At 38.2% G+C, this 25,830-nt stretch overlaps 1 protein-coding gene across 1 annotated transcript in view; it reads right to left on the bottom strand.

Annotated features, from left to right (window-relative positions):
* The window catches only part of ARPP21 (cAMP regulated phosphoprotein 21), a 154,829-nt gene that overhangs the window by 75,561 nt on the left and 53,438 nt on the right, over positions 1-25,830 (bottom strand). The window contains exons 8-12 of the mRNA XM_061195242.1: positions 25,466-25,525; positions 24,602-24,742; positions 12,006-12,114; positions 3,701-3,738; positions 1,733-1,792 (exon numbers count right to left, since the gene is read on the bottom strand). Coding sequence (XP_061051225.1) covers positions 1,733-1,792; positions 3,701-3,738; positions 12,006-12,114; positions 24,602-24,742; positions 25,466-25,525 — 408 coding nt within the window. The remainder of the gene's footprint in view (positions 1-1,732; positions 1,793-3,700; positions 3,739-12,005; positions 12,115-24,601; positions 24,743-25,465; positions 25,526-25,830) is intronic.

Below are 25,830 nucleotides of genomic sequence, written 5' to 3'. Positions count from 1 at the left end.
GAATTTCATATCTATTTGGGTGTGGAGTCATAGGTATCATATCCACAAGTGCCTTCCTATACTTCCTAACAAGCCCAGTCCTAGTCTTCTTCTATTGGAAACCAGGAAGACAATGATACTGAATATCTGGGCATCAAGAGGCGTTGGCCCTCTTGTACATAACTAGAATTTGACCCCAGAGTAGTCATAAAGCACATACGCTAAGTTCTGCTTCTGTGCTGATTAACATAACTGATAACTTTTATTGTCCTTCATGTCTGAACGTGACACTTTTTTTTTTTTTTTTACCAAGTTAGGTATGATGTACATTTTGAACTGCTTTTATCAGTGTGGGGATGGCTTTGTGCTAAGTCATATTCCTGAGTTTCTATGCTTGGTGATCTTGGTGGGTTATAGCATCCGTATTTGGGATGGTTGACTTCAGTAGACGGTAGCTCTGGCTAGGGACCAGATTTGGGGCTATGTAAAACTAAATTCCTCTAGGGGTGAGGAACCCACATTTTATCTATACTGGTCTAAACAAACCAGGTCATGGTGTGTGACTGCATGAGCACAGATAAATTCTAGTCCTCCTCTGGGCTTTCAAGGGAAAAAATGCAAGTGTGAAAATAAATTGTCTAATGATACAAGAGGAAGGTATTAGATGTATAGTTCAACCTAGAAAAGTAAAGGAAGTTAAAAAAATAGATCCTGGTTTTTTTGTTTGTTTCTGCCAAAGTGTAAAAAGAAAAGAAATTGCTCTAACTTTTCTAAGGATGTGATCATAAGTTCAGATTTACAGCAAAAAGATATGTTCTAAGCACAGAATTCATTTACTTCTGGGTATTTCCTTTTTTCTCAGTGGTCAAGAAGTTCTGTTGGTTTGTTTGTTTTGCCTTTCCTACAACAGAGATGAATCCTAATATTCATAAAAGCACTAGCATATTAAAATATATATATTAGGTAAATATATGTATTAGGTATTGAATATATATATACATATACATATAAAATATATATAGCACTGTGTATCCATTGCCCTATAATGGAGGGTAGAGACACATTTAATAAAGTAATGAGATAAAAAATTTTTTTAATTAAAAAAGTAAAGTAATGAGAGAGTGGGTATAGTACCTCTGCTTTCATGGCACTCTCCAGCCTACTATAAAACTTTATACATATTATATATATATATTTTATATATATATAAAATCTATTCTCCTTATCCCACACAGATCTTGATTTAAGTAGTTCATTATAATTGGAAACAATCCCATATCTTTCTTTAGAAATAAAATCTGTGCTTGAAAAAATATTGTTTGAAATATTGTGATGGATAGTAGTGGCTAAAAATCAACTACTCAAATAGAGTTATCATTGATTTGTTTTCCAGTGTTGGGAACGTATACACAATTGCAAGCTATAAGAGAAATTTTAACTCAGTGTAATTCACCAAAGTTGATTTGGGAATGTGAAATCAGTGTGCTGTCAAAGTTAGTCCTGGAGGAAAAAAACCCAGAAAATCAGAGGAAGAACCCTAAAGGACTGTAGACAGAGCATTTGGTTTCCCAGTCCTGTATCTCACAGGACCCCATATGGCTTCAACACTAGCTCAGTAACAAGCTTTACAAAGAGATAACCTAACATATTTTATTTCATGAACAGAGATATTTTACACTAATACACTTATATTTAACATTGATTCCACCACATCATCTGAAAACACAGTTTTAAAAAAGTAAACCATACCAACCGAAAGAGCTGTCTTTTCTTATAGGTCTCACTGCATATGTTACTGTCTTCCAAGAGCCTACTGGAAATGAAAAACATGATTTTTATGATATAAAATCTAAGGGTACTAAAGGCCCTATGTTAAATGAATGTGTACTCAACTATGGCACACCTGTCTTGCAAATCAACCCTATATGCTACAGTTTATTTTCAAGATGTAGAATTTTGCCCTAATAAATTAATGGCAGCCTGATTTTTCCCTACTCTAGGATAAAGTACTGATGCTAGATAAGGGAGAAGGAAAGAAAGAAGAAACAGATGGAATGGAAGAGGCGGGGAGAATCAAAGAAATGGATATAGATAAAATAGACATTTAATTAATTAAATATATCGGTTGTGATTTTTTTCTTTGGGTAATATTAGTTATTCTTTATTTTTTGGGCATAGTGAAATATGCCTTCCAAAGGCAGGTATCAAAGAAATATATTTATTTTTGTAGGGATCTATTCAGAATTTTGCTTTTGGGGGCCATCGATACTTCTTCACATATGCAATGCATATTTGTGACCAATTATTGTACTGATGAATATAATCCAATTTGAATATTAGGGACACATTAGCAGTCTTTGCATACAAAACACAAGTAAATGACTAAGATTAGGGAGTAAGTAGGGAAAATGATTGGCTAGAAGACTAGGGAATGACGTGTCCTACTAAACTGAATTCTAAATGCTCACTTCATTCTTTGGGTAAGGATATAGAATTTTGGATTGCTTCAACATCCAAATGTTGCCTCCAACATCCAAATTCAATTTTGGATATAGAATTTTGGATTGCTTTAACATCCCTATGATGTTAAAGCTCACGGATTCTTAATTTACTGTAAAAAAGGAATACTTGTTGAAAACTGTACGGGTTTTTGAGGATGCTTTTGGATGCCTTGTAAAGACCTGTTCACTACTTTCATCCCTTCTTCTACAAGAGGTTATTCAGTTGAGGGTAGTTACTTGAAGTTTTCTAACTGCTACTATGAATGAGGGCATGTTTTAAACCAATCCTCTTGAATGCCCGGTTTAACTTTTCTCTAAGTACTGGAATTTAATCAAATAGCCTCCATTTTAATCGATTTTATAGGGATACCCATTAAGCCAACACCTGAAATGAAATTAACCACCACTCTTTTAATGGCTACCATACTTCCAATCCAAGTTGCCCATTGTGATGCATTTTAATGTGATCAGTACAGCTAATGAGGAATTCCTTAATTCGCCTTGAAAACGTGCAATTAAATCAATGGAGCATTTTAATATCTATATCAGTTTAGAACTATTTTTAAAAGGTACATGCTAAATTTGAGAACTTCTGCTCTTATACTCAAGACTTCATATAAATGTTTTAACACATTCATGTCATAACCACCACCTTCTCTACTAATACCCAGCCAGGTACACTGATAAATCTAGATCGGTTTAGATAAGTTTTCCAAGTTCAGCCTTTTATGAGACTGATAGGTTATTTAGAATGAGAAACATAAAACAATACTATTCAAATTATCATCTGTGTAGCTACATATAACGATAGGGCACAGGAAGTGGCCAATAACACCAAATACACAAGTACTTTTAGCAGCCTATTCAATAAGCCAATGAAACTGCAAGTTCCTGTCTCAACATTTATACTTTTTAATGCCTGGGGAAGGTAACAGGATTACACCTTTGGAAGGACCAGAAGTTGAGACTTTAAATAAGGAAATTGTTGAAACTTATGTTTGGAAGTAACGGAGGGAATTTTTCCCCCAAGTTAAATAGCTTTTAGACATGCTAAATAACATATATGTGTGCATATATACGTGTGTACACATAGATATATGTATTTACTTATACATATATTCAAGCACACACTTATATATGGCATATGTATATCTGTGAAAAACAAGACACATGACAGACTTTGTTCCTCTAAAGACATGAAAAAGCAAATTTCATTTTACCTGTTTTCCACAAAAAGGCTTTCCTGGGAGCAAACTGACTGAAAAATAAAAAAAAGCATTGTATCAGATGTTCTGGATATGCTGACGGAGCCCAAATCCTTGCCTGCTTTTCAAACTACTTTTCCCCTCCAAGAGGAAAAGAATTAAGAAAAATATGTACCATTTTCAGAAAAAATGGAAATAAAAAAAAGGAAAAAAAATGGTTAGAGTTAGAAGTATAAACCATTCTCATGCAGCTCTTTTCCATCACGGAGTCTCCAGGTTTCAAATAGATTTAGCCCGTGTAGCGCCAAGGTCAGAAGAGAGATGTTGTGAATGAAACTGCTGGAGAAACCTATGAGCATCAGGTCCTGAGCTAGTGGTTTCCTCTAGGGCTGCCGAGATGCAGCCGCCATCAGGAGCCAAAAGGACAAGTTCACATCAAGGCAGAGCGTGCAAACTTGGCACGATCCACCTGAGGATGGGAGAGCTGTAAAGCCACAATCCTGAAATTATGACCTGGCAATGATAAACTCTCACAACATAAACAGATGACCTGCAAGACTCTCAAACTGAAGAGATGCTATCAAACAATCTTGGCGGGGAGTTGGCGGGGGCAGCAGGGTGCTCAGAAAACAAGTGAGAACAAAATGAAGTTAATTGGGAAAGAATATCAAGCTCCATCTAATATATCTTAGTTTTTCACACAAAAAACCCAGTGACTTTCTTCTTAGCTTGCATTCCCTAGCACGCATTTCTCTGCTATCTTGGGTTTAATACACAACTTAGGGAAGATAAAATTCCATTATCATTACGTGCTCGGGAAAGGTAGATCAAATTAAATTTTAACAAACAGAGAAAGAGAAGTCTAAACAAAATATGGTGCAACAGGCCTAAAATACGAGTGTTTAGGAACTAATATAAAACCATGTTCAAAGTACTAAGTTTGTAAATGTAAATATAGATACCATATTATACATGTGGATTTTCTAAATGATGAATAAGTCACCTGGCTAAAGGGATAAATAAAGACTTAATAGGTCGATTTTAAGATAAAATAAAACTAAAGACATAATAATGACCTTTCAATATCGAATTTTTGAATTAAAAATGCTGCTAATGTAACCACCGCTCAGAGATGCCAGCAGGATATTGGTTTCTTTCTACATTTTACTGGAGAAATCATTTCCTTCCACTAAGCCAAAGGGCTAGATTGGGCGTAAATGTTTCTCTCAGTGGTCTGAGCATTTTAATGGGGGCATCTCTAGAACCATTTCTGTTTTAACCTCTGTGCATTTAACATGCATCCCGAAGATCAAGTGTGCAAAAATTTTATTAAACAAAAGGCAAAAACAGCCAATTAAGAAAAAAGCTTTTCAGAAAAATATCTTTTTAAAAAATTTGACATTTGGGCTTCCCTGGTGGCGCAGTGGTTGAGAATCTGCCTGCCAAGGCAGGGCACACGGGTTCGAGCCCTGGTCTGGGAAGATCCCACATGCCACGGAGCAACTGGGCCTGTGAGCCACAATTACTGAGCCTGTGCGTCTGGAGGCTGTGCTCCGCAACAAGAGAGGCCGCGATAGTGAGAGGCCCGCGCACCGTGATGAAGAGTGGCCCCCGCTTGCCATAACTAGAGAAAGCCCTCGCACAGAAACGAAGACACAACACAGCCATAAATAAATAAATAAATAAAAAGAATTAAATCTTAAAAAAAAATAAAAAACAAAAAAAATTTGACATTTAATTTTATAAAAGGAAACAAATACAGATGATGTGCCCTTGACATTATTCCTATGAGGATCTCTTTAAAGTAAGCTAAATATCCCATTGTCTTTACTTCCTTTAGTTTGGTTTCCCTACTGGTTTGAGTCAAGTTTGAGCCAAGTCCCGGTATGTGAAAAAAGTGAGATTGTGTCAGATATCCACGATGAATTTAATACTTTGTTATTTCTCATCTGTTGAGGTTGAAAAGAGGTCAATTACATTCAGGATGTTCTGGCTGGTACTGAATAACTGAGACTCAATTACTTCTTTGAAGGAGTTGATCAAAGACATGCTGACCTCTTCAGACTCATTAATCTAATAGCATTTGGGGGAAAGTGAAGCAGCCCAAAACTCTTTGAATTAAAAAATAAGTCACTTGCAAGTCAAAGATGATGTTCCCCAAAACCTCCCCCCAGAGCATCTGCCTGATTTTTGAGGAAAGGTCCTAAAAAATCATGTCATCATCCATCTACCACATTTTCATAAATAAGACAAGAGACAGTTATGGGCTATGATTCAGTAACTGATGAAAATATGTGTGTGTGTGTGTGTGTGTGTGTGTGTGTGTATAAAGTAGCATTAATAACTTTCAAATTTTAATAGCAGAGAAAGATAAAACTGTCACAGTAATTAAGCCCAGCATTCAGAGCTGTCAGGTATATGCATTCTCAGATGTAAATAAAGGGTTTTTTTTTTAAAGGAGAAAAACGTTTTTGCCAATGGCTTACAGAATTCTCTTCCACGTGCCACCCCCAAGCCAGGTGGTGCATCACATCCTCATCATCAGCTCTCCCTGAAGAATCCCACCACATGCAAAGGAGACCAAAGATGAGGTCCTCCCTGAATCCCTATTTATACATAAATACCCTTCAGAAGTCACCCTACAGGCAAAACAGGTCTCTCTCAAATATATTGCTTTATCAGCTTAACCTTCCTAAAAGGAACAACACCGCATAGGATTAATCATAAAACAAGTTGAAATTCTTGCCAAAGGAAACAAGAGCTATATTTCAAGTATTTCTGACTACAAAAGTACATTTATTTATTATTTGAGAACTAAATTGTTGTGTGCTCTAAATAACAACATTTTAGTTCTCAAATAATAGATAAATTGGTCTTATTTCAAGATACCAAAATTCTCAAACTATATTTGAAAAATTTTTTCTCGACAACCCCGAAGTGATCTGCATATATTGATTGTGCACCTATGTACAAAAGCAGGCATGAGCACACACACACACACCCCCTTAGAAACCAAGATACATTTGTAAAATATTCAAGAACCCTTCTAATTTTAAAACAAATCTGGATTTTGCTCAAGCGTAAATACCAGGAAGTATTTTTCTATAAATCTCTATTGTAACTTCAAGTAGAAAAAAAAATCCTACTTAAGTATATCGATATTTGAACCTGTTTGAACTACTCCACTACTTAAAATAATTGGCAAAGGAAGCTGGTTATATTACCTCTGTTTTTAAATTATGAAGATGCTAAATTAAAGACCAGCTAAAAAAAAAGATTAGATGCCTGTAACTTAATTTCCTTATGCTGGATTCTTTGCATTTGTTTTACAATTGAGTTAATATACTTTAATTATTATCTTGTGAACCTCGACAATTTGGGCAGCAGTAATGATCATTTGGAAATCTGGAATTGCATAGGTGAAGGTTCCCTAAAGGGTCCTGTCTTTATGTTACTATATATATTCGAGAAAGTTCATATTGCTGTTATGTCCTTGAGTTTGTGTTATCCTGTTAATACAGGGTGGTGCCCAGTGACCCCTGCCTTGTGTAGCACCTCCCACATGCACCAGGGCTGGTCTGTGTGTCAACAGAATACAGCAGAAGGGAAGGTAGGTCACTTCCAGGATCAGGTTATAAATGACCGTGGCTTCCAACTGGGATTCTTTCTTTCCCTCTCAGATCACTTGCTCTGGGGGAAGCTAGTTGCCATTCTGAAGACACCTGTCAGTCTATGGAGAAGCCCACATCACTATGTGGGAACTGAGATCTCCAGCTTACAGCCAGCAAAGAACTAAGGCCTGGTGATACTTGAGTGAATTTGGAAGCAGAAAACCACTTCACCAAGCTTTCAGATGAGTACAGCCCCAGCTGACAGCTTGACTGTAACCTCATGAAAGGCTTTGAGTCAGAATCACTCAGCTAAGCCACTCCCAGATTTCTGACCCATGGAAACTGTGAGAGAAGCAGATTTCTGTTTGTTTGTTTTTTAAGCTGCTAAATTTGGGGATATTAATAGCTAAAACAGAGAACACCAGTGGTATGACTGCATTGTCTCTACAAGAGCTATCAGACTAGGGAGAAAGACATTTTGTTTTCCCTCTAGGAAAGTGGCTCTTAGTGGCTCATTTAAGCATCATGAAAACTTATAAGAATATGATAAACGCTAGAGATCTTATCCTTAGAAAAATGCACATATGCTCATGAACATAGTATTTTGCAGGCAATATCAGGGATTTTATTTGATCTCTGAAGTGCTTTATGAGTACACTCTGGGTACAGCATGCCGACTAAAAAACCACTGCCATAGGAGATCAAGTGAAAAGCAGTGTCAGAAACAGGCAGTTTCCCACCTGAATCAGTAAAGCCAGAAGTGCTGGCCACCAGGTGTGAGAGCCTATCAAAGGAGCTCACGCCTCCACTCCCATAAGGAGAAGCAGCCACAGCATTGTAGAGAAGGCTGAGGAATGATTTCATGGAATAAAAAGGCTATGACAATAGCTTTGCATTTAAGCTTTCTCACATTTAAGCCTGCTTTTACTTGTTAAAAAAAGTTAATACAGCATGTGGCCGTAGAGGCTTTAAACAGGAATCCTTGCCTTCAATCTTTAGCCTGGAACCCAGGTCCCTTACGAATAATCTCCTTAAGATGGATGTGAGGAAATGCAGTGTGTAAAGGAAGTCACGCTGACCCCTTCTCCCTTCGACGACCTCCCTATGGACACGAGAATACACAAATGAAGTACAGCAGGGCAAGTGTCACCCCCATCATAGGCATGCATCAGTGACGTTACTTACTGTCACCTGGCTCTTGAGTGTCTGGCAATGTGGCACAGCTTTGGCAAGAAAAAAAAAAGCATAATGTTGTTTGTATATTATGTGGGTGATAAGTATTTGTTTATCAACGTAATAACTCATTCATAAACTACATGACTTGCCAGAACCAGACTAAGAGGGAAAATATGTGTGTGTGTGCGTGTGTGTGTGTGTGTGTATAAGAGAGAGAGAGAAAGAGAGAGAGAAAATAGAAAATAAGCTAGCCTTCAGAAATATTTCTCTTCTTCAAGGTCATCAGACAGGAACATTCTACCTCCAGTCCACAGTTGGCATCATTATAGTATCATGACTAGAAAAGATCCTCTCATTACTGCATTCCTGTATCCAGCAAACATAAGGAAAGGTCTACCATGTGTCTTGCTGTCCTTTGCACCCTCAATAATTCTGACCATGATAAAAGAATTTTCTAGAATCTTCTAGAATTGTACCTGGACATCAGCCAACTATGGCTACCTCCATCTCCTTCTCTCACACTCCTCTAATTCCCAAGCTCTGGGCCAGATTACTCAACTCAAAATTGTGTTTTAAGAAAGGCAGAGAGGATCTAGAGATCAGGGAGACTGGCTTGGGCTTAACACCTCTAGGGAGAGCAATCCCCCTCCATGCTAGGCTGGCTTTGTAAGAACCTCCAGGAGCAAATTACAGAGGAGGTCAGACCCTCCACCTGACTTAGTAACGCCAGAGGTGTTGGCAGCAGAGAGTCTACACGAAGGTGCTCACGGCTGTACCTCTGCGGAGGGAGGAGCCCACAGCATTTTAGGAGGGTGCCAGATGAGTTCATGGAAGGGAAAACCTATGGCAATAGCTTGTCCTTTTCATTTCATTGCATTTAAATCCAGTTTTTAAAAACCTTTTAATTTGTATTTAATTTAATTGCATTTAATTTTGGCCACAATGAGGAAAAGGATAAAAAAAAAAAAACCCAACCACATCTCCTTTGGGATTTGAACAATAGAAATTGTTTTCTGACTATACCCTTGAAAATTGTTCACAGAACTAATTCGATCTGAAAATGGGGTGGGGGGGATGAATATCACTATTTAACTTTGATATAATAAAACATCCATACTTGCTAAGATTGCAGAAAATTCTGTGTGTGTGTGTGTGTAAGATCTACGACTCTTCTTTCTTTTCCTGTAATTCTTTCCTCTGTACAACGTTGGTCTTAAAAAGACAACCGTGTGGTATCTGCTGGCTAATATGAACGTGAAGGGATTTCTGCAAATCTGGCAATCTCTCTCTGTACTTATGGTCTATTTCATTGACCAAAATGGTATCTCTATTTCCCCACAGGTCATACCCTAGAGAACACATGCAAACCCTCGGCCCCTCCTCCATCACTTCCCTGAAGCAGGTCCTCTTCCAGAAACACCTCTAGTTTGCTGCCCTTCGGTTTGTTCCCTGCCTCCAGCTTCCCTCGTCCCTGCCAGCTCCCTGTCTGGGGAACGAGGCTGCCTTGCTGCTGACGGAAGGACCGCACTCGAGAGGCAATGAAAACAACTACTCACATCGTGTGCAAATATTCTCTCCCTCACTCTCTGATATTCCTCTTCTCTCTCTTCAATTGATTTACTTCGTCTGTCATCTCTAAATGGATGCATTCTGTTTTGCTGAACAGAAAAAAGAAATCAGGAGGGTTATCCAAGTTGAGCTGTTGGAAATCTGCAGTTAAGAAAAACTGTCAGCTGAGAATAATAAATGTTCACTTAAGCAAATGGGGCGTGAAAAATCCTACTCCCTCTGGTCCCTAAGGAAGCCGTGGTAGGGTACGTGTGTGGTGTGTGTGCCGTGCAATGGCAGGGGATGCCTGCTACTCCTGCTTGCTCCCTTGCTGGATGCAAGTAGCATGGGAGTTTCTGGTATGTAAGCTCCTGAATGTGCCTCAGGTATTCAGTTTGTGGGCTACGTGATGGGTCATGAGTCATGGGCTCTGTCTCCTTAGCAAACCTGTGTGATTTGGACTCCCCAAAAGGAGGCAGAATGGTGGTGAGAAAAGAGGAAGTGGTTAGTTCAAGGTGGCTAAGAGAAGAAATGGCTTTGAAAACTTGGGGACCGGAGAAACAGAGCAAGGCGGTAAAGAAGGGAACAGGCAGAATGGACGATGTGGGTGCTATTTCTCTACATCCTAACTTGTATTTTTATTCACTCAATGACTTATTCTGTGAATTGTGTCTGGGATAAAAAGAGGAACTAAATTCAAAAAGCTTGTCTGCTGATTAAGGTCGATGTCAAGAAATCTAACAATTCAAAGAACCCAGCATGAGGACTGCTGTTCTTCCCTCTGAGCCACTTCCTGTGTCTCTACTGCCCTCCCATCTTATTCCTGCCGTTCCTCCCCAAACGCCCTGCACTAACCACGTCCATCCATCCATTCAACAAACAAACACCCACTAAGTACAGGACACGGGCACATGTTCCAGAGTCAACTCGAGCCATGGTGTGGTTTGATGGTGGTGGCAGGAAACGAGATACAAATGACGAACGGGTTTTTTTTTAAAAAAAAAAAGTGCGTCAGAGATGCACACACTGGCTCATGGTGACTCACACTGTGGGTAATTAAAATAATAACTTGAGTGAGACGCAGATTGTCTTACCTTTCAGCATTCTAAAGCAAAGTCATTGCCAAAAAAAAAATCTATTTGATTGTCAGAGACATAAAGGGTAACTGTAATGACATTTATATGACTTTCTACTGTTCCTCTCATCATTAAAATTTTGTTTTCTTTTGCCATTTACTTAGTTTTCTTCTTCATCACCCTGGATCCCACCCCCTCCATCCATAGAAAAGTCTCTCTAGCCTTGTCGAGGTCCCACGAGTAAGGCTACTCTAGAACAATGTAATGTTTTGTCACAAGCAAAAAATACGTAAGGAGGAAGTTCTGCTCCAGTTCGTGCAAAACAAGCAGACAACTGACATGGACGATAAAACATGGGAAGGGGAAGGGGTGGGGGACCGAAACCTGAACTCAATTCTTTGTTGTGAAGACTTATTTTAGGAGAGTTTGCAAAATCCACCTGGCCTCACCATAACAAGGTTTGTTGTTTACAGCTACATCAGTTGATCAGCGGTCCGTATTGACAATCCAGCTCAATGTGTGCACAACGGAAGGATAAAGCTGTAGGGAGGGGAACGACTGCCAGAGTTACACAGACACCTGGAAATGCAACTGACAAAGCTCTTCCCATCAGCTCGGAGCCTGCGGCATCCCAACCCCCCAAGACATGCAGCAGAGCCTGCGTCAAGCACCACCCATGCAGCCCAACACAGAGCCATCGCTGAAGCAACCAGGATGTGGTGTTTTGCTACCCATTGAATGCCAAAGAGGGAGGCAGGGGGGAGGGGGGCAGGAGGTTTAGGGGGGGACAGTCGTTTCAGAGGCAGGGGAGGTTTGGGAGGGGGAGCGGGGACAACAGAATGACAAGAACATCAGGCAGCCCACCTTCAAAAACAACAATGTCAGCCACTCTCAAACTTGAGAACCAACCTGAGTGTCTTCTTTATCAATACTAGAGTTATCGCGCTTCAAGATAAACCGCTTCTGGGATTCTTCACCTTTTTCATCTTTTAAATGTTCACAAAACCTTTGCTCTGGTCTGCCAGCAAAGTAAAACATATCAATAAAAAAAGTTTTTCCCCCTGTTTAAAGTTATTTCTTAGTGTTTCCCCCCCCCCCCCCCCCGCACAGTGGCATTCAACTTTAAAAAAAAGTGTACACGTGGTTTTGATACTAGAATTGCTGGCAATATACAGGTAGGTAATAATGTGTCACTTCACAGGTGTTGTTTGAATACCTTTGGTTGTTTGGAATTCGGAGTCTTGTTTACTGCATGCTGTTCACCATGGCTGAAGTTAAAAAAAATTTTAAAGGCCTGAAAATATATAGTGTATAGATGCTTTCTATAGTTATTTTGACCTCCATCACTCCTGAATTCAATCAAGTACCCGCCCATATTCTCAAACAACTATACATGCTTAAGAATTTGGGATTACCACATTAATTCACCAATGTCTGGAAACTAGGAGAACACTTTCTATTATATCTTCCTATTATATCTTCCCTTTCAAGAGCCTTCTGAATCTGTAGTGAGAGAGAGCCATCTATGAATTACTTCCATCTTTCTTTAATGACAAATGCTCTGGAATCTGGCTCCAGTAGACTCTGACATCCTTGACCATGTCTTGTAAATCAGTTCAGTAACAGGGGAAACTGGAGATATTTAGTTTAAACAACTTAATGTCTGATTAGCATGGGGAAAATGCTCCAAGCAGTTATACACTATTGATTAGTCAATTGATTTTTTTAAGGTCCTCTTAATCATTTTGTATTATTACAGGAAAGGGCTCCACTTCCCTGTTAATTTCCCACCAGCATCACTGCACACCAAAGAACTCAATGAATGACTTGGGCTTGGGTTCATCCCAGAGGAAGTGCTAAAATGTTCATTCCCCAGTTTAGAAGCAGTTGTAATTTACGGCTGTCATTAAAGTGTCTCTCATGTCTGATGTATTACTCTGAAGTCCCCTGGGTTCAGTATGTATCCAGTCATTGGGAAGCCATGTCACAGCATCTATTGTTTAATATGACCAGCAATTAAGGTGACCAGTAATTAAGGGAATCTCATCATTAGCTCCAAAATGAGCAAACAGCACTTTGAAAACAAAGGAGCAGTTTAACTGTATAATTCAAATCTTGATGAGAAGCATTGTTTCCTTAAACACACATACATAAAGTATAATAATAATTGGGGAGCAGACAAAACCAGAAAACTGAAATAATACCAGTTATAGCTTCTAGAATTGTATATAATTTCTGCAAAGTGATATCATTATCTTACTCAATCCTTGCAAAAAAACTTTGATGTAGGAAAAGCAAATATTTTTTGCCTCTTTTACAGATAAAGAAACCATCCCTCGCTAAATCTTTTGACTCCAGTTTATAGATTCACCCACTAAGCCACAGGCATCAAACAGCCTATTCACATCCTTGCAGAGAAGTGACTCAGTCTCTCTCCGCTTCTGTTGTACTCAGTGGGCTGGAGGGCCTCACACCTCAGGATAAAGAACAAAAAATCTGCATCATATCATCTTTAATATCAATGTAAACATTTTCCACCAAAATTAAGATGTAATAAAATATAGCAATTTGGAAGTGCGAATGCGACATTTTAAAATCAGAACAGAGTAAATTTGCACTTTATCATGAAGAGGTCATTTACAGTAGAGGAATTAAATATATTTTGGTGGAGCACAGTCACAGGTCACTTCAATTACTTACTACACTATAAAGTCTGACAATACTAGCGTGAATAGCTACAGGTCACTGTAAACGAGAACAATTCTCCAGGAGCTTTTCTCTTTTCTTTTCTTCTTTTTTTTTTTTAGGAGCTTTTTTAAAGCTTCCCAACATTTTCAACCATTTAGATGTTGTTATATTGTTTTCTTTCCTTTCTTCTTAATTGATGTATAGTTAATGCACAATATTATATAAGTTACAGGTGTACAATACAGTGATATCCAAATTTTTTTTTAAAAAAAGCTTTTTTAAAGCTTCCCAACATTTTCAACCACTTAGATGTTGTTGTATTGTTTTTTATGTAGCATGTAAAATTAGGATATTAACTTAAGTACAAACGCTGATAGTATCAATGCTAATTAAGCCTCTTCTAATAGCCCCAAGCTCTGTAAACCTGATAAACTCTAGTCAATGAAATGATTTGCTGACTGCTAAATATACAGATATATTTCTTGTATTTGTTGCTAATCATCTGTAAATGTTCATTTAGAAATGAAATGGTCTAAGAATGTGAACTTTTGGATTCATAAGCATAAGGTGAAGTTGCTTCAGACTGAATTCTTCTTTAGGCAGAAAATCATTTAGAGTGAGATTTCAGCATAGTAACCAGAGATGGAATGCAAGTTCCATGTGGGTAGGGACCTTGCTTTTTAAAAACTGAATCCTTAGTGCCTAGAACCGTGCCTGGCATATGGGAGGCATTTGGTTGGATGAATAAATGACTCAATGTATGAATGAATGAAAATTTAGCACAGCTGTATATAAATCACAGTAATTCAGGGACAGATCAAACAATCACTGAGTAAGATATACAGTCACAAATATTTAAATTATAAAACAGAACAGGACAGAGTTTGGTTAGTAGGAGCATAAATTCAAATTTAGAGGGACTTCCCTGGTGGTCCAGTGGTAAAGAATCCACCTTACAATACAGGGGACGCAGGTTTGATATCTGGTCAGGGAACTAAGATCCAACATGCCGTGGGGCAACTAAACCCGCGCGCCACAACTACTGAGCTCCCGCGGCTCAACTAGAGCCCACGTGCCACAAACTACAGAGCCCACACGCTCTGGAACCTGCGTGCCACAACTACAGAGCCCACGTACCCTGGAGCCTGCGTGCCACAACTAGAGAGAGAAAACCCACACGCCACAACTAGGGAGAGGCCCTCGTGCCGCAACGAAAGATCCCGCATGCCTCAATGCAGATCCCGCGTGCCACAACTAAGACCCGATGCAGCCAGAAATAAAGTAAAATAAATAAATAAATAAAAAATAAATCTTAAAAAAAAATTTAGACCATTAGGAACATCTTTAAAAATCAGATTTATGTTTGGCTTCAAGTCAATTGTGTTATTAAAGAAAAGCTTTTCACATTTGAGGATATCTTGGGAAAAGAGGTGGAAATGGGAATTTTAGCTTTTCTAGTTTGGGAACTTCTCAGTTAAAATGTCATTATAGTTAAGAGAGAGCTATTCAACCATTATTTTTGAAACTTCATTTGTGTTTCTTCATAGTGCTGATTTTTTTTTTTTATAGCAGAAAAATTACATTCATCACATAAGCAAGAGTAGTCAAAGGAGTTTGTTTGAATCAATAATGTAAATATTATTTAGAACAACAATATTTGTTACTCTGATATAAATTATGCAAACTGCATCTTGCACGACTGCTTTTCAAGCATTTTGTTTAAATTTGTTTTCAAACATTAGAAACTAAAAGTCCAAATTACTAATCCCTTCTTGATTTTCCAAAAATATTTTGAAAGGTTAGAAAGTAACCATTTGAAGTTTGCATAAAAGGAATAAAATAAACCTAATAAGATTTTTCCAGGTTGATTTTACAGAGAATTACCTAGAGGGAAGGAGTAATTTTCGGTTTAAACTCATGCAGACTATAGTTTATTACTGAAGTAGTATATGTGATTACACTAAAAATTACTGGTAATGCACCATTATATTAGAGCTTTTAAAAATCCTTTTTACCACTAATTTAACATTATAGCAATATCATTTCTTAGCCATAAAATGAATGGAACTAAAGTAATATATCATGGACCTTTATTTAAAATGGTAATGAATTAATTTTAATGTATCAAGATGAGGATGTTAACTCTAAGAAAAACTCCTCAAGGCAGCAAAAGGTCAATGTATCTATTAAATTAATGATAACTAGAGTTTACTATGTATCTCATGGCCATGCATTATACATGGCTACATTTTTTTTTCCTGGAACATTTCAGTCCATGAGTTATTATTTTTAGCTGTCTCTTTATCATTATCAAAAAGCAGAGAAAACAAATTTAATGTTTCTTTTTTTTCAAAATTTATTTATTTTATTTTATTTATTTATTTTTGGCTGCGTTGGGTCTTCATTGCTGTGTACAAGCTTTCTCTAGTTGTGGCAAGCAGGGACTACTCTTCCTTGTGGTGCATGGGCTCCTCACTGTGGTGGCTTCTCTTGTTGCGGAGCACAGGCTCTAGGTGTGCAGGCTTCAGTAGTTGTGGCACGTGGGCTCAGTAGTTGTGGCTCACGGGCTCTAGAGCACAGGCTCAGTAGTCGTGGCGCACGGGCTTAGTTGCTCCATGGCGTGTGGGATCTTCCCGGACCAGGGATCGAACCTGTGTTCCCTGCATTGGCAGGTGGGTTCTTAACCACTGCGCCACCAGGGAAGTTCCTAATGTTTCTTCTTGATTAAAAAAAAAAAAGTTTCCTCTTCTTAAGTTTAAAAAAAAAGTGTTTTCCCACAATTCATAGTAGGTGTCTACTGTGACACTCATTGATCATGTGTGGTGAGCAGTACTGGCATTTCCAGTCTGTCTTGGCATCCCCAGTCAAACCTTTCAAAAGTTAGAACTAACTCTTCATTGTTCCTTATTAGACAGAGCTCATGAATTGACAGGCAGTATGGCTGAGTGAAATACTGCGTAAGACCATCAAACTCTATCTTCTAGTCAATTGATTCCAATTTTAGTTAGATTTCTTTCACCTGAACCTTAAAAAAAGATGAGGATGCTTTATTATTTTTTTAAAATCTTTTTGATCTAGAAGTATTTTCAGTGGTTTATTCTCACTGCCATTTGGTTTCCATTTCTTGAAACCAAATGTATTACTTCTCGTCCAAATAGTTCCGCTTAATCCCTCCCCCTCACATACGCACAAATGAAGAATTCAATTCTGCTAAATGCGGAGGAGCACAAAGGGACGTCTTTGAATTTCATATTGAATAATGGAAAGATGGTCATCAATATGCATGAAAGGTTGCTGTGCACAACAGGGTGAAATATTTTGATGTGAAAGACATTCGTCAAAGATATTTTAATAGTCAAACATATTATAGAAGTCTAAGTGGCCCTGTTCCCTTAACACGTGGAAATGTTCAATTACGATACTGACAACTGATATCTCGTATTTAAAAAAGAAAGTCCTATGTTCTTTACATATTTCACGATTTCCACTTCCACCTTGTCATTTTATACCATTTTATTCTCTTTTAAATGAGACTACGCTTTACAAATTCAGCATTCTAGCATTTAAGTTTGGAAACCAAACATCTTCAACCAACAGACTACAACTTCTCTTTCTACTCCATGCCCCAATTCCATCTTTCCTGAAGTCATGGTGATACACTCACGGCCTCTCCACTAGCAGAAATCTTTTTTTTTTTTTTGGTCATTTGTACATGTTCTTTGTTGAAATTTCAGTTCATTCTATTGACCATTTTTATTTTTTGAATTTTTGAATTTTATTTATTTTTTTATACAGCAGGTTCCTATTAGTTATCTATTTTATACATATTAGTGTGTACATGTCAGTCCCAATCTCCCAATTCATCCCCCCCCCACCACCCTCCCCCGCCACTTTCCCCCCCTGGTGTCCATACATTTGTTTTCTAGAAATCTTAAGATTAATAAGACACAGGAAATATACCAAGAAGATTCATTGTTCACAACCAGGCTCTGGCCTTCAAGTATGCCCTACAACTTCCCCCAGGGAGAGTGCTAACGTGACTGCTCCTACTAAAGGTGGACCTAGAAGCAACAAAGGGAGTCTGCAGAAACGGGGCCTAATTCTGCTCCCTAGAGGAGGCCAAGGTGCTGATGGAAGGAACCAAGTCACCGTAATCTGGCTCCCTCCAAACTACTCTACATATAGGAAAAGACTATATGTAGTATTTATATGTATAGTGAACTTCCCTCTAAACTGTCCCAAACTGTATAATACAGATAATGTCTTTACACATTTATACACACAGGCTTGCACTTACACACCATGTAAACCTCAGTCATGGCTGAGTGGCAGGAGCCGTGGATTTCAGTCTTGATCTTCTGTGAAATGACCAGGTAAGATCAAGAGAGGAACCTCAGTTTTCTCTTCTGTAAAACAGTCTAGCTTTATCTACCTAGAATGTTGTGAGCTAGACAGATAGATAGATAGATACACAGATATTTGGAAAGTATTATTACTGCATGGGAAAGCTCTTTTTTAAAAAAGTTATATTAACATTATAGAAGGTACGTGCATGTTTCATTTCCAAAATTAAACAGTAAATTATATGTTCAACACTCAAAGGCCCATAAATAATTTCAAGTTGTGAAAGGAACACAGCACACTTATTTTCTCTCCTCACAATGTATGTCTGTCTATCTACAGACACATGTTCTCTGAGGTATTTGAGAATAATAACATGATAAAATATATTTTGAGAGACATGATGCAGAGTTTGACCAATGTTAGTAAATAAATGTCTTAACTTTGAGCTGGACCATTGTTTAAAGAACTAGGCTGTCTGTTCAGTAAATAAAATCCCAGGGTTTTCCTGAGAGTAATGTGATTCTTAGTTAGGTTTCTGACCTTTGGCTTTAAGTCAGATGATTTTTCAATGCTATTCCTATAAAAAGTGCAGAGTAAATTTGTCCTGTTTAGAAATGACAGGATGCCTACCAACCGCTCACAGATTTTCAAGAGGCACTTGAAGAAAGTGATGCTTAGTCCTCTTCAGAGGATTAGTATGCAAGCATCGTATCAGGATGCTGCTCAGTTTATGCCTGGTGCCACTCACATTCCCAGACAAAGGAAAAGAAATACAACAGATGTGCGAGGAAAAGTATGGGTTTTTTTGGTTTGTTCTGCTATACATGCACTTCATCACCTGCAGGGAGTGAGTGCTTAAGGGTCAAGAACTGATGACTCCCATCTTCAACCTGAGTCCCTTCAGGAAACTTAAGCAGAACAGATGTCCACTGACCCGGCTGTGCTGCTGGCCACTCCTCTCTGGTCTGCCCCCTGAGAAGGGGGCAGTCCCCCAGTCCTTTTCATAGGGCAGTCATCATCCATCACCTCAGGGATTCTTAGCAAAGTCAACTGGGCTCAACTGCTTCACTTAGAGAGAGGCTTTGTTTAGCACCAGAACAAGTTTCATGGTTCTTGTGATTTACCAAATAGCCAGCTCAGTGAATCATCCTTTCTGCAACAAACAAGCAAACCACCACAGTCACTACAGGCCGCTCATCACTCCAGGCCAATACCCATGTCCACACTTCTCAGGAATCGGGACCTTGTGCTCTTGAGCACTAGACTCTTAAGGTGTCACCCCCAACCTCTGCCTTTGAGCCACTATTCTTGTTTCATGGTTGCAGGGGCCTGTATCCTCTTTCCGCAGTAGATCTGCCATTTCCTTTCCTTGCTTTGCACTCTTAGAGTAGGGGATTGGAGGCAATGACAGTGGGTGGATGTGAAAGACAAAAGAAAAAAATATTCAAGAGATGACAACATTTTAACATGAAAATTATCTGGAACTAGTTAAATGCTTACTCTGACATATGCAAAGACATTCAGATACACGTGGGATTTTCTCTGCCTATGACTGATCTTGGCCCTTTGGAAAATACTAGTGAAAGTAGATGGTTTCTGGTCTCCCATTGATACACCCTGAGCATACATCTTTTCTCTAAGAAGGAGAAAATGGGGGGGGGGGGGGCGGGTAAAAATTATCTAATAAGAGAACAATGAGCTGCTTTGGGCTGAACACGTAGAAAAACAAGCAAAAGAGAAAAAGTGAAGATCAGAAAGAGAAACAAAGAGAAGAATAAAGCTTCTCATAAAGAAAACAGACCCATATATTTGTAGCATTTAAATATTTTTTAAAAAGCACTGTTCATCTTTTAGCCTCAATCCTCAATACTTGTCAGAAAAGTAACATGATAGAGAGTAAATACATTCTAAATATCACTTGCACTACCAAATTGCACAGACCCCAGTACCTCTGCCCCAGATTTCCAAGGGGCTCATTTGGTGTCACCACCTAATCTGACAGTTAACAAAGAATGTCAACAGAACAAATTTAAAAGTGCTAGAGAGTGAAACATATTTCTAGCAATAAATGGGGGAAAGAGAGCCCAACAAAAGCTGAAAAAAAAAAACACCACATAGTGAGCCTCAGCTCAAAAACTGCGTTATTTCAACAAAAAGCAGTCAATTCTAATGAGAGGCATCCCCAACTATTCAGGTCCAATTCGTGCAACAATAGATGTGCTGGATGGCTGTAGGTGACATACACTCACCTGTTCTCACCCTGGCTAGCCCTGAGAATCAACAAGGATGCAGTGGTGCCAGGCTAAGGTGACTTTCCTTTGCTAAGTCTCTAAAGTGCATCAGTTCACTCAGAAGAAGGCACCTTTTTGGAATGTATCCCAAATGAACACGATTCTTACTTTCTACTCTCTCAGGACTACTACATCCTTAACCCCATGCTCCTGTGGCTATGACATGAAAACATGCATTTGGACAACTGAATTGCTTGGAGCAGTAATTTTGTATTAACACAATGGATACGTTTATCTCCTGTACCGACATTATCCGTAAGTGTAGCTTTTTCATTCTTGAAAACACAGATCGAAATGGAGTATAGGAAGTTTCCACTGGATGGTTATCACCCCCTACCAAATATTGCATCTTTTTTTCCCCAAATATCACATCTTGTAGCAGTGATAAATACAGAAAATCTGGCAAGAACTATCATTTTGTAGGAAGTCTCTGTTATTTATTGATACCACTGAGTTAATCTTCAAAAAGGTCTTCTCCCTCAATCATTGTTCCTTATCAGACAACAAAAGACTTAAGAGTTGAAAATCCCAACCAATCCCAGAGATCTTGAGGATTTTGCCCAAGATGTTTTGGATGTTTTTGCTTTAAAGAGAGTTAGATTATTTAAGAAAATTGTTCTCAGCATTAGACACACTGGTTTAGATCACAGCCACACTGAGCATTGCTTCTCTGTAAGTCCAGAACTGAACTTGAGTTTGTGCTTAATATTCTTCTTCTGTAAAATGAACCTCTAATGACTTATATGTTTTTAATATTAAATGAAATGATATACATTAAATAAGCAGTAAAGTACCCAGTGCAATTGAACAAACATTAGGTAATGTTCTTATAAGAGATTATACCACTTAGCTGAGAAGTCTGAGATAAGTTTTTGCCATCATGAAAGGATGGATATATTATATCTGAAGATATCAGAGAAAATACTAGAAGTGAGTGTGGTACACACACGTGTATGTATAATCCTCATAGTCTGCTGTCGTGACTTAAATATTTTGAACTTCAGGTGAAACTATTTTCTCTCCATGCAAAACTTAATATTTCCAAGTCACATTCTATAATTACTTGAACTGCTGACAATCTAGAAAAACAGGGATTCTGGAAATAAATCCCAGCCAATATCTAGCTGATATGCATCCACGCCAGAGGAACACCTTATATGCCAGCTCAGTGTCATTGAAAAAGAAAAATTAAAAGTTAAATAAGAAAGTGTTTTCTCTCCCTCGGCCCTCTAGTTCATTTTTATATCTTCCATCCACGTTTTTCTGCATTTCTCCCAAGCTGCAGTGCCATTTAGGATATGCATTTGTAATGTATTTGCTTCAGAATAGCATAAAACTGTACACATTGAAAAGGTATTCCCAAAACACAAAACCCACAAGGAACCATCTGAGGAATTTCCATCTCAGCCTCCCTCCTTTATAGAAATGGAAACATTTTCATCTAATAATATATCTAAATCAATACGGTCCCCACGACCATCACATGCCAATTGCGCTGATGGCACAACTCTTGAAATTTTCAGAGTCAAAGAAATGCAAGACACCTAGAACTTGAAGAGGTGTTCCCTTTCAAAGTTCAACTCCATGAGAACATGGCAACAGACTTCAAACATCAAATGTTATCATTTCCCACAGAACACTATTTATTTCTCCTTTGCTGAAACTGCCCCAAGTTATTCAGGTCCTGGGAATGGGACTTGTTAAGGACATTTGTAAAAGGACATTTAATTCATCCTTTTCTCTTGTCCTAAAAGATATTAACCTCCCCCATCCCCATCTCAACCCCCGGCAAGAGCCACTCAAATCGAGGACGGTCAGAAAGGCATCTGGAATAGGACAGTAGGCCTTGACAACTGTGGATGAAAGATTATTAAGCTCAACTCTTCAGAAAATACCTTGATTGTCCATAACATACGGTCATTTCTTTTTGTTTAGGACTCACAGAGGGGTAAGGATCAAGAGCAGGAACCGGGCAAAATGCCTAGCAGCCTGGGCATTTTGTTGTAGCAGCAATACCTAAAGGTGCACCCTGCATAAACTCTCCTTCCGCTCTTCCTGGAGGCATGAACACATGGGGTCTATTGGAAACTGGCCATTTAAAAAAAAAAAAAAAAAGAAAAAGAAAATCTAGTGCTCTTTTGGAAGTGAAGAAGTCTGATATTGTGATAATATGATGCTCATTGGCAGAAAATAAAAGGCTTAAGGGACAAATTATGTCCTTTAGTGGTATATGGAAACTTGCAAGAATCATAAGGATTTCGAGAAGAGCTGACCAATAGAACTTTCTGAAGAAATGGGAATGTTCTCTATATGCTCTAATAGGTGCACTTGAAATGTGGCTAGCCTGACTGAGGAACTGAATCTTAACGCTCAAATTTTATTTAAATGTAACGAACTTAATTTAAAATGTAAATAGTCATACATAAGTAGTGACTACTACATCGAACCGAGCAAGTTCGGAGTCATCACTCAGAGTTTACTGAGAGCCTTTATACACTGGTTTATTTTCTCAAAAACTGTTACACAAGGAAACAGGTCTAAAACATGTGTATTAATATTTATGACTATGCGACTGCAAAATCACAGTGAATTAAACATAAATGCACTATCTCTACTAGTTGAAACTGTAGCAATCTACTTGACCTATGGGCTTTTTCCATGTCTGTTATGGCCTTACAGAGAAAGAGGTGAAATTAGAAGGAAAGAGTCACTTGCTTGCCTATTTTGCAATCAGTGTGTCCCTGCATTAGTATCAGAACGTCATAAGAAAAACCAGAATGGAGACTGATAAACAACAGCAACAACTAGGAGTATCTGATGGAGAGGGAAGATGTAAAGGGTTAAAGGACAGTGATCTTTCATTCCTACTACTGTTCACAATAGGAGGTCCATGTGCCAACAATCAGATAAAGTGGAAAGCTAATACATTTTAAGATGTATTTTGCCAGCACAGTAGAATGCAACCATAGGACCCAAGAATTCTGAAGCTCCAAGGGCCTTTAAACATTATCCATTTCAAACTCTCCTGCAGATAAATAAGTAATTTGAAGCCCAGAGAAGTGAAGTGTTCAGTGTTCCTGAGATAACAGCCAACCTCAGTCCCAGATCTCCTAGTTTGAGTTCTCTCCACTATGACTTTCACACTCATTCTGCTGAACACAGACTGAGTCTTGAGCAGAGAAAGAGCCTCACCTCCACCCCAACAAGCCCCAACCTCCGGTGAGTAGAAAATAATGTTTTAACCACGCTGCTGTGCTTGATACAAAACTTCCCTCTTCACTAACACGGCATTCCTAAAAACGATGCAGTTTACACAATTTACCAAACACTGTGAAAAAAGAAATTATAATACACAAATGTCTTAAGAGAATGCTTTATATAGGGACAGTTTTTCAGTTTAATGTGTATTTTTGCTATGAAAGTGGTTTGTGCTGTACTTAAAGGAGACATGAGTTCAAGAGGGACAGTTCCAAATTACCAAAGCAAATGACTACTCATCTTATGCTTTTTGGTGACTCAGTGGCACCATGAAAAGTCATTAAGATAGAAGCAAACAATTACTGAAAGGAGCAAAACCAAACAAGCAACCTCCTTTTAGATCTAGAACTTAGATATTAGTCAGCTCAAAAACTCTCATTTTACCGGTGAAAAAACTGAGAGGGCAGATTTTAAATGACTTGTTACAAGCCACACAGCTAGTAAGTAAAAGAACTGGGTCTCAGAGGCAGGACTTTTGTCTCCAGGTTTGGAATTTTTTGTTATTCTAAAAACCACAGTAAGATCGATGCCTATAAACCAGAAAAACAAAGAAAAGGACAATTATCCTATGTATGTCATTGTTGTTTTAAAATGTCTGTTATTTTTCATTGGAGGTATATTTGACATAACACGTTCCATGCTTTGTATGTAATCACAGGGATTACTGATGGAAGGAAGAAAATTGTGTTTCACGAGTTATGTAAAAGATCAGGCAATAAATACACGGTATGGCCTAAATTTTATCAACTTTCCTGGTCCTCAGATAATCTTCTACAGATAAATGCCACTACTGCTGCTAAGAGCAAGAGATAAATAACACTGCACATTTTAAATGCCATGTACTTTGAATTTTATACTGTGCTCTTATAAATGAATCCACAAGAGAAGAAGCAAATGCTAAATAAATACAGTGGTGGGGCTTACATTCTTGTGTTGCTGGTTTTGTTGATGATGACAGATTTCCCTGTTTGATCCACGTTGTGATCCAACCCAAAGTAAGCTGCCACTCGATGGACAAGCATCCTCTGATAGGACGACATCTGAGGAAACTTTTTATAATGATTACTGGAAAGGAATACAAGAAACAGCAGAATCAGCATATTCGTTTCTGGCCTGTAGTACATTTTAGAGGTACACACACAAAACCATTTCTTTTCCATCCAAACCATTAAGCTTATTTCATTTCTGGCATCACTTGATGTCCTCATTTCCAGACACATTTTCCACTTACAGATGTATTGATTAAGTTACAATAAGTGTTTTTGTTTTATAGTTGCATATTTCTCAGACCACAGAGAACTTAATGTCCACTGGAAAGTGTTCTGTTTTGGTCCAGGATACCTTATCAACAGAGCCAGGCACAGGACAAATGACATGACATAATACGGGACTGCAGATGCCTATCTGGAGATATGTCATTACATGGTTGACACTGAAAGCAGTACAATTATTTCCAGGCATAACTGACTACAGCCAGCTGGCGCCCATTAAAGAACTATAATACAAATGAAAAGGGTCGCTTCTTGTTACTGTTACTCTATGCTAATCAGTGGCCCCCTGTTTATAGCCATTTTGTCAGGAATTTAACAAGCAGGAGCACACAGGATCCAAGCAACAATTCCCATCAGCACATAGCTCCTAACTCCAATAGCATCTCTATTTAATGAGTCAGCAAACACATTAAATAATGTTTTATCTATCCCTAAATCTTTCCAGAATGAATAATTAAACCCAAATACCAAACTAAGACACATCAGATTAATTAACCGGCATTGCAATTTAACATACTTGTTGTCACCAATGAAATCAATTATTTCCTGCTCCATTTTCAAGAGTATCATCCTGTCTCTGCAAAATAAATGTTAAAATGAAAAGGCTTTATGTACTTTCCATTCCCAAAGACTTAACAATTTCATTTATATGTATGGAAAAGATTGTTGAAATCTATGTGGCTACAAATCAGTACCTAACTCTTCTCTGGAATATGCTGTCCAAATACCTGTAATTCCGTTCTGTTTAAGATTATTTCTCATCTCATTTGTTAAGTATTTTGTAATATTGAAACTCCTGTAGTTTTTAATATTAATTAAGGCATGCAAGGTATTAGGCCCATAAAACACATCAAGTAAATTTTATATTTTAAATTGATAGGA

The sequence above is a fragment of the Eubalaena glacialis genome, chromosome 7 (assembly GCF_028564815.1).
Source record: "Eubalaena glacialis isolate mEubGla1 chromosome 7, mEubGla1.1.hap2.+ XY, whole genome shotgun sequence".
Taxonomy (NCBI): Eukaryota; Metazoa; Chordata; class Mammalia; order Artiodactyla; family Balaenidae; genus Eubalaena; species Eubalaena glacialis.
This window is presented reverse-complemented; position numbering and strand designations above follow the sequence as displayed.